Source organism: Rhinolophus sinicus, chromosome 17, assembly GCF_057876585.1.
Source record: "Rhinolophus sinicus isolate RSI-liver-muscle chromosome 17, RSI-T2T, whole genome shotgun sequence".
Taxonomy (NCBI): domain Eukaryota; kingdom Metazoa; phylum Chordata; class Mammalia; order Chiroptera; family Rhinolophidae; genus Rhinolophus; species Rhinolophus sinicus.
The window spans coordinates 130,317,644-130,331,747 of NC_142517.1; the positions used below are offsets into that span (position 1 = coordinate 130,317,644).

The 14,104-nt window shown below is 35.0% G+C and overlaps 1 protein-coding gene across 3 annotated transcripts in view; it reads left to right on the forward strand.

The window, feature by feature from the left end:
* RAB3GAP1 (RAB3 GTPase activating protein catalytic subunit 1) overlaps nucleotides 1-14,104 on the forward strand; it is an 89,023-nt gene that overhangs the window by 39,060 nt on the left and 35,859 nt on the right. For all 3 annotated transcript variants that reach the window (XM_019731151.3, XM_019731150.3, XM_074335582.2), the window contains exons 6-9: nucleotides 933-1,052; nucleotides 1,921-2,086; nucleotides 7,586-7,685; nucleotides 10,305-10,386. In XM_019731151.3, the coding sequence (XP_019586710.3) occupies nucleotides 933-1,052; nucleotides 1,921-2,086; nucleotides 7,586-7,685; nucleotides 10,305-10,386 (468 nt within the window). The remainder of the gene's footprint in view (nucleotides 1-932; nucleotides 1,053-1,920; nucleotides 2,087-7,585; nucleotides 7,686-10,304; nucleotides 10,387-14,104) is intronic.

A 14,104-nucleotide genomic window follows, 5' to 3' on the forward strand; every position in this document is an offset into this window, starting at 1 on the left:
ACATACACATTTTTATGCAACCACCACTGCTCTTCATTTCCAGAACATTTTAATTATTCCATATTGAAACTCTGTACCCATTAAACAATAATTCCTAATTCCCTCCTCCCCCAAGCCCTATCACCACATTCTGATTTCTTTCTCTATGAATTTGACTTCTGTGTATTTCATATAAGTGGAATTATACAATATTTATCCTTTTGTGACCGGCTTACTTAGCGTAATATCTTCAAGGTTCATCTACGTTGTATCATGTATCAGAATTTTTTTCTTTTTTAAGGCTGAATAATATTTCCTTATATGTATATGTTACACCACATTTTGTTCATTCATCTATTAATACAGACAGTTGGGTTTCCACCTTTTGGCTCTTGTGGATAATGCATAAACATGGGTGTATAGATATCTCTTTGAGTCCCTGCTTTTAATTGTTTGGGGTATATACCCAGATGTGGAAATGTTGGTCATTCTATGTTTAAAAATTTTAAGAACCATTGTACTGTTTCCCATAGCAGCTATTTTCTGATAATTTTGTGATTTCTACCTAATGTGTGCTGCTAAATAAAAGAATACAAGAATTCCTTAATTATGATGCTTAAGCAAGATTTCAGTGCTGGCTTTCATCGTTTATCTCTGAAACTAAACTTTTAAAGCTAAACTGTTATTTGATGTTCTTTACTTTGTGATTTCAGCAAATTGTTTCTAATTTGTAAAGAATAGAGGGAAAATAGTAGTTGAATGATGAAAGTGTTTCACTAAATAAGGAAATTCAGGTTATTGTAGGTTCAGTTGCCATGAAAGAAAAGAAACACCTGCACTTCAAACCTTTTGTTAAATTTCCTTCAAGGAAATTTTTTTCATGTTTTTCAAATAATTTTTTTTTGTATTCTGAAGTTTTCCCTTGTTTAATGGCAGTGATTCTTTCTTTAAAGGTATGGATTGCGGGAGTTCGTGGTGATTGCCCCAGCAGCCAACAGCGATGCTGTTCTCAGTGAATCGAAGTGCAATCTTCTTCTGAGTTCTGTGTCTATCGCTTTGGGAAACACTGGCTGGTAGGTGGACATTTCGGAAAACTTAGACAATGAGTTAAAAACTATTTTTAATTATATTTTATGAAGGAAAATGGTTACCAAATGATAGGTTGTTTAATTGTAATTAGGATTAGTACATGTACATTATTGTATTGGAGTGTATTATACAAGGACAAACTCAGCAAAACCTTTAGGGAGAACATTTGTGAAGGGAAAGTTAATGAAATACTCAATAAATATTTGAAATGAAGAATAAATTGTACTATTTTCGTGCTTCCAATTATTTAAATCTTGTTACAAAATCTAATTTTAAAACTTGAAGACATCATTACCTTATTCACCTCTGCTGGGAACATAACTTGTCAGGTGACTCAAATTTTTTGATGCTCTGCACATGTCTGCAAATGATTGTGAAAGTGCTGCAAGTACTGATTTTGGAGTTACAAATACATTTTGGCGAGTATGCTAATTGGCATATACGGACATCTGTGAATAATGAGGATCGACTGTATCTTCAAATGATAAAGTAAAAAATATTTCACGATGAATGTTGGTTTAATTTGTAGTATATACCTGTGAATCAGATTTTATTATGACTTTGGGAAGGCTGATATCGCTTTTATTGAAAACTGCTTTTTTTCTGACTTTCAGCCATTTTAAAACAATCTTCTGATTACAAAGTGCCACTAAATGATAGTTTCTACAGTTTACTGGTGTTGGGAGAAAAGGAATTAAGAGTGTCTTTATTATAAGTCTGTGGAGTGTTCCTTGTTTAGTGCTTTTAAATATTTGCGATTAGTAAAATGTGACTGTGGAAAATTTTGAGATTTAGGAGATTTTCATTGTCCAGTAAACTTACATTCTCTTCCTATTTAATTATGTCCTACAGCCAGGTGCCACTCTTCGTGCAAATTCATCATAAATGGCGGAGAACGTATGTGGGAGAATGTCAGGGTCCCGGTGTCCGAACTGATTTTGAAATGGTTCATCTTCGAAAAGTGCCAAATCAGTACACTCATTTGTCAGGTCTACTGGATATCTTCAAATCAAAGATTGTGAGTTGGCATTGATATTGTCAGTCTTATCTGGGATACAGATAAAAGTAGCAGTTAGGTAATTTGATACATAGAAGTATTTGTCTGTAATATTGATAATGTAATTACTTAGAAGAAAGATGTAATTGACTACATACATTACTATCTGTTTAAATAAACAGTATCCAATTAGATTTTTAGTGTACCGATCCCAAAGGATAATTAAACTGATTTTGTTTGTTCAGTTTGTTGATATTTCTCTACTGTTATCTCTTTCTACTCCTGCAATAGTAATACAGCAGGTCCTCAAATAATGTCATTTTGTTCAACATTGTTTCGTTGTTTCCTTATAATGTTGATGAGGAAAAAAAATCAGTTCTCGGCTGGGGCCATGTCTGTGTGGGTTTTCTCTGGGGACTCCAGTTTCTTCCCACATCCCACATGTGTGCACTGTGAGGTGACTTGGTGTGTCTGTGTTGTCCTAGTCTGAATGCGTGCGCATGTGTGTACCACTGATGGAAGGGCATCCTGTCCAATGTTCGAAAATAATTCCCTTGTTTGTATTAGTCTTTCTTAAATATGCGTGTAGCTCACAGTTATTTCAGTGTTGAATAATAGAAGTATTTTGGTTCTTCGTTTAGAAGTTTGGTGATGTTTTTGTGACCAGAAATATGCCTTAGGAACTTAACTCTTGTTGGTGTCAGTTAGCCTATGGTAGAATTGGTTTCCTTCCATGTTGTTTCATTTAAAGTTGCGGGTTCTGAGAACCTATCGATGACATTAAGTTTAAATCCTCTGTATTGCCCACCTCCCCATGTAAGTGGGCTTTAGATAGCTACCTGCTTGGGGCTTTGACTGTGAGCTTCTTGAGGTCTGTACTCTTTGGGTGCTGAATTGCCTTTCTTTTTTTTCAAATCTTCATTTGATTTGCTTTTTAAGATAAATCTGTCCTGTATTCTGTGACTGAGAGCAGTAAGGCTAAATGGGATGTGCTCGGTATGTCCTTGGTGTTCTGTAAAACCGCTGTCACAGAGGCTGGCCTGTGCTACTCTGGGGGAAAATTAGGGTTTAAGTTGAGGAGGTACTGGAAAAGAGCAGAGCCACATGAGCAAGTGGTGGAGCAGACCAATTACTTAAAGAAATAGTCCCCTTAAAGTGACACCCATCTCACTGCAATGACCAAATTTGATTAATGAACTGATATCAGGTATCTCCTGGTATGAGACATTGAATAGGATATACGATCACCTGTGTTGCATTCCTGCCAGAAATGTTTAGCGTAAATCAAAACATAAGGAAACAACTGCGTATTTCCAAAACAAGCCATATGTTGCAAAGTAACTGGCCTAGACTCTTCAAAAATGTCAGTATCCTGATAAGCAAAACAAAGATTGGGAGCTGTTTAGATTAAAGGAGACTAAAAGTGACATAACAGCTAAATGGAATATATTATCCTTGATCAAAACAAAATAGCCATAAAGGACACGATCGGGAGAATTGGGATCGGGACAATTGGGGCAATTTTAATATGGACTGTATATTAGAAAATAGTATCAATGTTAAACTTCTTAAGTATGACAGTTTTATGGCTGCATAGGTTAATGTCTTTGTAGGAATTACATGCTGAAGTATTTAGGGTTGAATTGTCATGATGCCTACCTACAACTTACATTTAAATGGTTCAGCCCAAAATTTATTCATATATATATGTATATGTATGTATATGTACTGGGAGTGCCAAAAAATGTACACAATTGGTCACTTTGGTCAACGTTGCCCGAGAAGTAGTTCACCGTAATCAGAAGTGTCTGGAGCTGATGGTAACCACTATAATTGCAGAAGTCAAACGTGACTTGTAATCATCTTTTGTTATCGGTATATATTGCATATTACAATTTTAATACAGTTTTCCTTTCTTGAAATGTGTATACATTTTTTGGCACCCTCTGGTGGTAATAACATTTTAATACACACACATGCACACATACATAATATATATGTGTGACATAAACAGCTGAACGGAATATATGTGTGTGTGTATGTGTGTGTATCAAAATGTTAATAATTGGTGAACTTGGTGAAAGTCATGGGTGTTCATTATACTCATTTTGTAATCTTTCTGAAGGTTTTCAAATTTTTAAAAGGAAAAAATTATGAGAAAAAAATTCTGAAATTTTTTAACATATATGGTTTGTGAGAAATATATTTAGGATTAGAACTTAGTTTTACCCTAAATAAGATAGTGGTAGGATTTTCACCACCCAAATGAATCCCTCTGAAATTTGAAAAAAGTAATGTATGTACCAGGTTAAGAAATTTAAGTAAAGGAGAGGCGCCGGATGGCTCAGTTGATTGGAGCGCGATCTCTGAACAACAGGGTTGTCAGTTCGATTCCCACGTGGGCCAGTGAGCTGCACCCTCCACAACTAGTTGAAGACACTGAGCTGCCACTGAGTTTCTGGAGGGGCGGTTGGATGGCTCAGTTGGTTAGAGCATGAGCTCTTGGCAGTGGCAGCAAGGTTGCCAGTTCAATTCCCTCCATGGGATGGTGGGCTGTGCCCCCTGCAACTTGACTTGGAGCTGAGCTGCGCCCTCCACAACTAGATTGAAGGACAATGACTTGGAGCTGGTGGACCCTGGAGAAACACACTGTCCCTCAATATTCCCCAATAAAAATTAAAAAAACAAAACGAAAACATTTAAGTAAAGGAAAAGCTTCTTTTTACTCTTCAGTCCCTCTCCTCAAAATAACTTACCAGTTTCTTGTGATCATCTCCATTAAAAAAAAAACACCACAGAAGCATATATTTTAGAGTTCCGTGTATATATGTAATTGTTTTTCAAAAACTTGCTGGGCTTTGAAATGCCTTGAGTACTGTTTAATTCTACATGCGGTGTTTTTGAGAAATTTTTGAAAAATGCAAGTATGTGTTAATTTCTACCCCGTTAGTTTTCCTTTGCTTTCAGCAGAAGTCTTCAATTATATTTAATTTTTTTTAGGTTGAATTTCTGGTCAGATGGAAATACAGAGGGTGCCAAAAAATGTATACATATTTTAAGAAAGGAAAAAACTGTATTAAAATTGTAATACATATACCGATAACAAAAGATGAATACAAGTCATGTGTATTCATTTTTTTGGCATCCCTAGTATTACCTCAATTCCTTGTTTCTAAAAATAATTAGTGTACATTACTTCATGGATCTTTTGTGTCACTCCTCTGTGGAGCTCAGCTTCTCTTTACTGAACAGGGACTACCTGATTTGATTGGCATCTGACTTAGATTATGATTATATGCTAGTTGTACTTTAAAAAGTGTCTAATCAGTTGATCACATCACCTGTCAGAACTTTCACAAAACTCACTCATCTAGATACGAAATACCTCTCCACATTGATAAGAGTTGAACTTAAAATAATTAAGACTTGGTTTGGGTACTTCAGAAGTTTTACATAGTTAAAGCTACCCACTAACGTGACTCTCCTGTAATATCTTTATAAAGCTATATTTATAAAAATTACTCTTTAACATTTACTTGAAGTGTTCCAGGGTGCTCACCCTTCTCTGACAGTTTATTTCATTTTCACATAGATCTAATTATTAGCAAAGACTTCCTTTGGGGAGGGGGAGCAGTTTTGCCCTTTAGAGTCACATAAAATTTAAGTTTAAATCCTCTATAAATATTCGAAAACTCTCACACACAATAGTCTTTTTCTGTTAAGACATTCTTCGTTTTTTCAGATGTTCTTTGTATTTTATGGTTTTATATTCTGGTTGTTGATTTGGATATTTGTCTCTTTTAGAACTACATTTCTTCATGTTTTGGAGAATTTTTGTTTGCAGGCTCATTTGGAATATTTGACATTTAAAATTTTCTCTCCCATCCTTTATGGTGATTTTGTAGTTTTGTGGTTACTCCCTACCTGCAGAATATTTTAGAACCACGTCTTAAAGTGGGGTTGGGAGCCTCTTGTTCTGTGGTGGTATTTGGGATATTGTATATCTAGTCTTGGAACTATTGGATTGCTTGCTCAGGTGATGAGACTGGGTTCCTCCCCTGCCCCTCCCCCAGACACACAAACACACACACACACACACACACACAGTAACTCTTCCCAGTCCCATAACTTTCAACAAAACCACCGTACCAAGCAGGAGTGCCCTGCCCCACTACCCGCCTTAAGCAGAGTCTTGCAATGTCCTCGCTCTGGGCAGAGTACTTTTGGTTCAATTTAGTGCAGTTTGCGGTCCTAGGCTGGCAGCTGCCTTCTTTACCTGAAACTCAGCCTTGAACCAGATTTACCACTTTGGGTTTTCTGTACCTTTTCGTAGGGCCCATGACAATACTTATTTTGTGTTTGTTCCTAGCTATTTCTTTTGGTTTTGTCTGTCTGTATTTATCTGCTTTGCTCTCGTGTTTCCCCGAAAATAAGACCTAGCCAGACCATCAGCTCTAATGCATCTTTTGGAGCAAAAATTAATATAAGACCGGGTTTATATCATAGAAAAATATGACCAGGTCTTATATTAATTTTTGCTCCAAAAGACGCATTAGAGCTGATGGTTCGGCTAGGTCTTATTTTCGGGGAAACACGGTATGTGACTGGGGTTGAAGTTATGTGTGAGAGCAACCTTGTTATGGTTTCCGGACCGTTTGTACCTTAGTAATGGGTGAACGCTCATTTGATATCTGGACCTGACTGTCGATTATTCCTGACCAGACAGGATCTTACCTTGCTTGTAAGGTAATACAAGCAAGCCCAAAACGGAATGATCTTTTTTTTTTTTTGGCAACCACCTTATATTGTAACTTTAGATTGAGATTGTATTGAGTTAAAGCTTCTAGTGACATTTATAGGTGCAGCTGCTGCGCTAAATGTCTCTTATTCTTCCTGACCTGCAGTATCTGCAACACCTGGACACTGGTTAGATATGCAGAACACTATTGAACCTACATTTTCACAAGCTCCCTAGGTGATTCCTATGCACATTTAAGTCCTATTCCACATTAATGTAGGTTAGCCATTATTAAGGTAAGCTGAGATCATAGGATATTTGGATGATATTAATTTTTAAGATTTTTAATGAATATAAAGATAAATCTAAATTTTTCTGTTTACTGATTCATTAATATAAACTGTTTTGCATGAGTGTCCATTTGTCATAGTCTAAATTTTTGTTCAGTATTCAAGACCGGCTTTAATTTGATTTGATTTTAATTTAAAAGAAAGAAAAAGACATCATCTCCTAGTCTTTCACTTTATAATAGTTTTACCTTATTTAAAAAAATGAATCACATTTTTTTCAGATTCAGTATGGCTAAAGAGACTAGTAAGACATATTTGTATAATTAAAATTATATTAGATATTTTGAAAGAATGTTTTGCATAATAGAATTTAATATCTTATCTCCAGGTAGTAGTTTAAACAGCTTTATTCTAATGTAATTTGCTCTCTGTCATTGTTTTTAAAAACACTGTTTTTAAAGCTACACAATATTGTCTGCATTTATTTCCTAGGGATGTCCCTTAACTCCGTTGCCTCCAGTTAGTATTACTATTCGATTTACCTATGTACTTCAGGATTGGCAGCAGTATTTTTGGCCCCAGCAACCTCCAGGTGAGATAGTTTAAAACTGTATTTAACTTACTGAACATAAATAGAAAATAAAATATATTCAGATTATTTAACAGTGTGTTTCAATTTTGAAATATTTGTAATTCATTCTAAATGTAATATTGCTAATTTCATTGCCTTTGTCGTTTTTTTCCTCTTAAAAAAGCTCTGTGGGTTGTTCTAGAGACAGTATCGCTCTATATTTGACAATCTGTCTTTGAAAGCTAATATTATTTATAAAGCCTCCCCCTGCTGTGGAGTGCTGTGTGCTTCAAATTAGTATGTAGTGAATAATTAAAGTGGTTGTTTTTAGAATAGAATAAGGGAAGCCACCCTCATAAGCTGAGGATAGACATGCAGAGCACCTTGAAGAGTCTGCAGAAGAGTGCTAAATAAGGAAAGCTGAAAGAAAAAAGTTTCTATACACATACATTTATGACGGGAAGAGCTATGGAATATTTTACTTTAACTTACATTTGATAAAAGTGTAAATAAAATCAATTTACCTGCTTAGCTATGATACACTGATTCATTCAACAGTCATTAATTATTAGCCTATAATAGGCCAGACTGCCAGGGACACAAAATTGAAGAAGGTACTACATAAGTTCTAGAAAAGCTCAGTTTGATTGACATACTCGTATAGCCTAATTAAGTGGAATCGCTTGATTAAGTGAGGTATTTAGTTCTTGGGTGTTTCTCTCACATATGTGTAATTCAAGTACATCTAGTAAGAAATTTAATACAAACTTATAAATAATTATAAGTATTTTACTAGCTTGGAAATATTTTTCAGCCTACCTCCCTCAAAGAGAAATAAATAAGAATAAAATAATATTATTCACTGTTTATTTTTATTCCAATCAGTTGGTTATTATAGGATTGAAAATATTAAATTGATGGTCTTGTGATTATATTAAAATTAATGTAGTACATTCTTAGCTTTTGGTGGTTATGTATACTACTACTATTTTATGTACCACTGAATAATTTGAAACTCTAATGTACACTAAAAGAACTGCATCTAAACTACAGCAAAGGGAAATAAAAGCTAAGCTGCCATTTATATTAGAGGAAAGACTCAAATATTTGTTTTGGTAATTTTAGTTCCCGGACAACAATACCCACTAGACGATTTGTAGTTGGTTTCTGTAATAGAAGTTTAAATTCCTACTCTCCTTTTTTCCTTTTTTCAAAGGCTGCTCTATTACTAGTTTTAAAGATTTCCCAAGATGGTATGGTCTGTTGATGATTAAGAAGAAGCCCAAGAGCCAGAATCTTAGCATTTATAATTCTGATCGCCAGTAAGGCCTCTGTTAATGTTCTGTTGCCAAATTTTTTTTTATTGGGGATTAAAATATTAACCTTCCTCAGTGGATTGAAGACCATATACATTTTTAATATTTTTCTCTTATAGAAGGAAGGAAGGCATTGAACATGTAATACGGGCCAGACACTGTGCTTGGCATTTTATATATTATCTCATGTAATTCTCATTTAGCTATGAGACAGGTATTATTGTCTTTCTTAGAGAACATAGGTAATTGGCCTGAGGTCACATGCTCACCAAGTGATAAAGTTCATATTCAGACACTGGTCAAACTCTAAATCCCATGATCCTTTCATTTCACAATGTTGCTTCTCTTCTCCACTTTTAATTTAATTAAAACTTTTATCAGTTATAGTCTAGTAATAATTTTTAATTTACAAAATGCACTTATGATAAATTTTGAAGCTCTTAAAAATTGACATCTTGTAATAAAGCTAGTCAGTGTGATCTTTATTATTGTAAGCATTCTCTAGTTGGAAAAAAGGCATGAATCGGCTTGAGAAAATTTACTGACTCAAGTAATTGAGCCATAGATAATGACTAATTTTAATAATTTAGTTAGGATGTAGATAGTTGTCAAACATGATTTTAGCAAACTGTGGAGTGTTCATAACTCAACAATAGACTTTAATTATAGGAATTCCCAGTGTAGTATGAATAAGTAAAAACAACCATCTGTATTATTTCAAAAGCAATGAATCTTTTTGATATCTTTTAGTAGGGTTTATTATTTCTTCAAGAGGAATGGAACTAAGGGGAGTGATTTACCTGCTAAATTATCTTCTAATCTCAGATACCATTCATAATGGGAAGGAAATTCTTTGGTGAACTTTAAATATTTCCATGTACTGTCAACTGAAATATAATTTTATTAATGATGACTAATTTGCTATTCAGAAATTATTGACAGCAAAACTGATGAATATAGGTTGGTGATTCAATTTTTAATACTTGGATAATCTTTCTTTTAGATGATATTAATCACATTCTTAGAAAAATGCAAAAAAATTTTATAGGAATAACGTTCTCTCAAGTAATATTTAAGGAATATTTAAGATGTTAAAGTTAGAATGCATGGCTTGAATAAAATATTGAATAAATAGGAATTAAGCGTGTCCTTTCACTCTAACTTTCTGAGGGGATGTCTTTAACACCTTATTGTTTGCTCTCTAACTTGCTATAGGTGCTCTTGATGTAGGTAGGCACTTTTAAATCTATAATCTCCCAAAGGACTAATCTAATTCTTATTTCTGTTTTTTGCTAAATAATAAAAAAATATTTCTTTCATTTAGATATAGATGCCCTGGTGGGAGGAGAAGTTGGAGGCCTAGAGTTTGGCAAGTTACCATTTGGTGCCTGTGAAGATCCTATTAGGTGAGAATTTTAATCTATCATTTGAATTATGGGACTTTTAAAATTATATCGATACTGATTTTACTGTGCTTTATAATACTGTAGATTCCTGGAATGAATATAGTACCAGAAACAGACCAGTAACTAACAATCTGTCTGTTTTTTTTCTCTCTAACTTAAGAAATAAAAGAGGATTTAAAATAATACGTACGATGTATATAATTCTATTGATTATTCCATATGGAAGTGATTCTTGATCAACTTCTTGGGAAACATTTTAAATATTGAAAACAGAGAATGTTATATATGACAAACTTTCATGTATCCATACTCAGAAGTAACAATTGTTTACATTTTTCCTGCCCACTTTTTCAAAATGTACAAATTAAGACTTAAGTAAGAGACACAAGTGACCTCTTATGTTACTTACTTGCTTTTCTAAAAGCACTACTGAACTTTAAGAAAAAGTTGTTTCACAAGAAAATGTAGGACTTGGAAAATGTAATCACTAATAGCAAAAATTTGGAAAATATAAATAGTACTGACTTAGAAACTATCTTATTTGTTGCGTTAAACTATTTGGTTAAAAAAATATATACACATGCATGCATATATTCTTAATACTCATAAAAGTAGAAACAATAATACTTTTAACTTAACATTTCTCAGGTGAGTATCTTTTGTAATTGATATTTATTTATTTTATGTGATAGGCACTGTGCTAAATGAGAAAGATACAGAAGTAAATAAAACCGTTTCTGCCGTCTTGACATTTACAATCTAATTGAAGGAAATAGACTTTAGAAATAATCACCTAAATAAATATACAAGTTGTGGGATAATTTGCGGAAAAGTATAGCGTGTCATGACAGTACAATGAGGAACTAGTTTAGATTGGAGCACCATCAGGAAAGTGTTCTCAAAGGAAGTGATACTTATCTCAATTAGGGGAGGACTTATCCAGGCAGAGTTAGAGAATGACCATTCCAGGTGGAAGGAAGAGCCTGTGCAATGGGTCTTGATGCAGGAAAGAGTTTGGCTAGTTTATTGGAGGAAGTAGAAGGCAGCCAGCATGGCGAGAACGTAGTGAGCAAGGGGAAAATGGCATAGGGTGACTTACAGATAGATTTGTGGCCTTCCAGCTCGTTCATTCATTTAAATTTTGCCTAGAGAAAATTTTAGGGGAGAGAATAAAATTGACCTGGTAGTAGAAATTTGAAGGAATTAGTTATTAAATATTTCTTCTTAATTTTAAATATGGTGAGGAGTAAGCAGAGAAACAAATGATTGAAGAAGAATGAAAAACGGGGGGTAAGATGGTGCATATGGTCAACCATTTAAATCAAATGGTGATGAGCAAGTGTTGTGGGCATGATGCTTTTGGAAGGAATCTGGCCGTGGAAGAGTAAATGAAGAGGCTTTTGTTTAGTGTCCGTTCTACTTGTCAAAGAAATTGTTCTGTAGTTAGAGGAAGAGGAGAGGACAGTTATAAAAGCTTAGAAACTGAATCTGAGGTGAATACCTCAAAAACTTACATAGTTTTAAACTTCTAATCATCAATATCTTCTAATATCACATACTAATTATGGCCATTTTTTTTACTTTAAAAATTAGTTTTGTTTTGTTTTGTTTTTTAAGATTTTATTGGGGGAAGGGGAACATTGTGTGTTTATTTCCAGGACTTTATTGGGGAACAATGTGTTTTTCCCAGAACCCATCAGCTCTAAGTCAAGTTGTCCTCTTCAATCTTAGTTGCGGAGGGCGCAGCTCAGCTCCAAGTCCAGTCGCCATCTTCAGTCTAGTTGCGGGGGGCGCCCGGCAACCTTGTTGTTAAGAACTCTCGTGCTCCAACCAACTGAGCCATCTGGCCCCCCTCTGGCAGCTCAGCGGCAGTTCATTGTCTTCAATCTAGTTGTGGAGGGCACAGCTCACTGGCCCATGTGGGAATCGAACCAGCAACCTTGTAGCTCAGAGCTCATGCTCAAACCAACTGAACCATCTGGCCACCCCAAAAAGTAGTTTTATTATGAAAGTAATAATTCATGGTCAGCAGAGAAAATTTAGAGTACATTTAAAAAGAAGCAAAATTCATGTTTACTAGTCAGGTTTTTTTGGTTACAAACTGTGGTAGTCAACTAATTCACACATAAGTTAATTTATTGGAAAGGTATTTAGTGACTCAAATGTTTAATCAGGACCGTTATAGGACCTGGCTTGGAAAATAGACTTGAGCCACTGGCGGCTGGTTGTCTAGTTCATAACCAAGGTTACCTGCATTGTTGTGGAGTCCTGGCCCTGCCATCACAGTGAATTCTATGCTGTACTTGTGGATTCAGTCTCAGACTAGAGTTGCCAATTAGTGGAGCACCATCAAAGATCAGAGAAGTAAAGTACTTGGCACTTTTGGCTGATGTACACTCCAAACGTAAATGGATTTAGAATCTAAACAAGAAAAAATTCACTAAATTCATAATCCCACTACTCACAGGTGGTTACTGATTACAGCTTGATATATGTGTTTCCAGACATGTTTGTCCTATGCATGAACTTGGTGTACGTGCACCTGTCTATTGTATGTATGTAGAACAAGGGTCTAGAAGACCACCCTCAGGTTCTGTGATTTGCTGCGACTCACAGAACTCAGCAGTTGTACTTGTGGCTGTGATTTATCACTTAATTCTCCCAGCAATGAATTGTGACGTGTGAAAGGCAGTCTACCAGGGAAACTCATTAGAGGCTCAGTGCTTGGGGTTTTTGTCAGGGTCTGGTCACGTAGGCACGCTCTGCCTAGCGCATATCAAGCAGAAAACAGGTATTCAGCATAAACCATATCATTTGCACAAGTAGGTTAGGCACAGTGAGCCATTCGTATCAGGGATGGTATGAGCCCTTCTGAAACCCACGTTCCCAGATGCCAAACCAAGGGCCAGCCTTGAAGGTACTCCTTTCTGAATACCAGGCCTGCAATGTTAACTCTTTGCACAATATGTGTGTATATTTTATAAATGTATACTGTCATCCTCTACATTTTTGGGGGCTTGCTTTCTTTATAATTTTACGTGAAAACTTGTTGAAACTTAGTATTTATTTTCTGTAGCCAATGAACTAAGAATGATTTTTACACTGTTAAGGGTTTTAAAAGAATATTACAGAGACTACATGGCCCACAAAACCTAAAATATTTACTCTTTGGTCCTTTGTAGAAAAAGTTTGCCAACCCTCGCTTATAACATTTTTACAAAATTGACATGTAATTCAAGTACTGTAAAAATTGATTTAATTGAAACAACTACTTGGAGCTGATGGGTCCTGAAAAACTTAAAATAAATAAAAAGTTTTTAAAAACCCAATTAATTTAAAAGTATCCAATTCAGTGGTTTTTAGTATTTACAGAGTTGTGCAACCATCATCACTATCTAATTCCAGAAAACTTTCATCACCCCAAAAAGAAATGCCTCACCTCTTAGATATCATTACCCTGAGTCTTTCCAGGTTCTCCAGCTCTAGGCAAATACTACTCTACTTTCTGTCTCTATGGACTTGCCTATTTTGGGACATTTCATATAAACTGCATTATACAATATGTCGCCTTTTGTGTCTGGCTTCTTTCACTTAGCATAATGTTTTGGAGATTTATCCACATTGTGGCATGAATCAGTACTTCATTCCTTTTTATGGCTGTATAATATACCATTGTATGAATACCACATTTTGTTTATCCATTTATCAGCTGATAGAC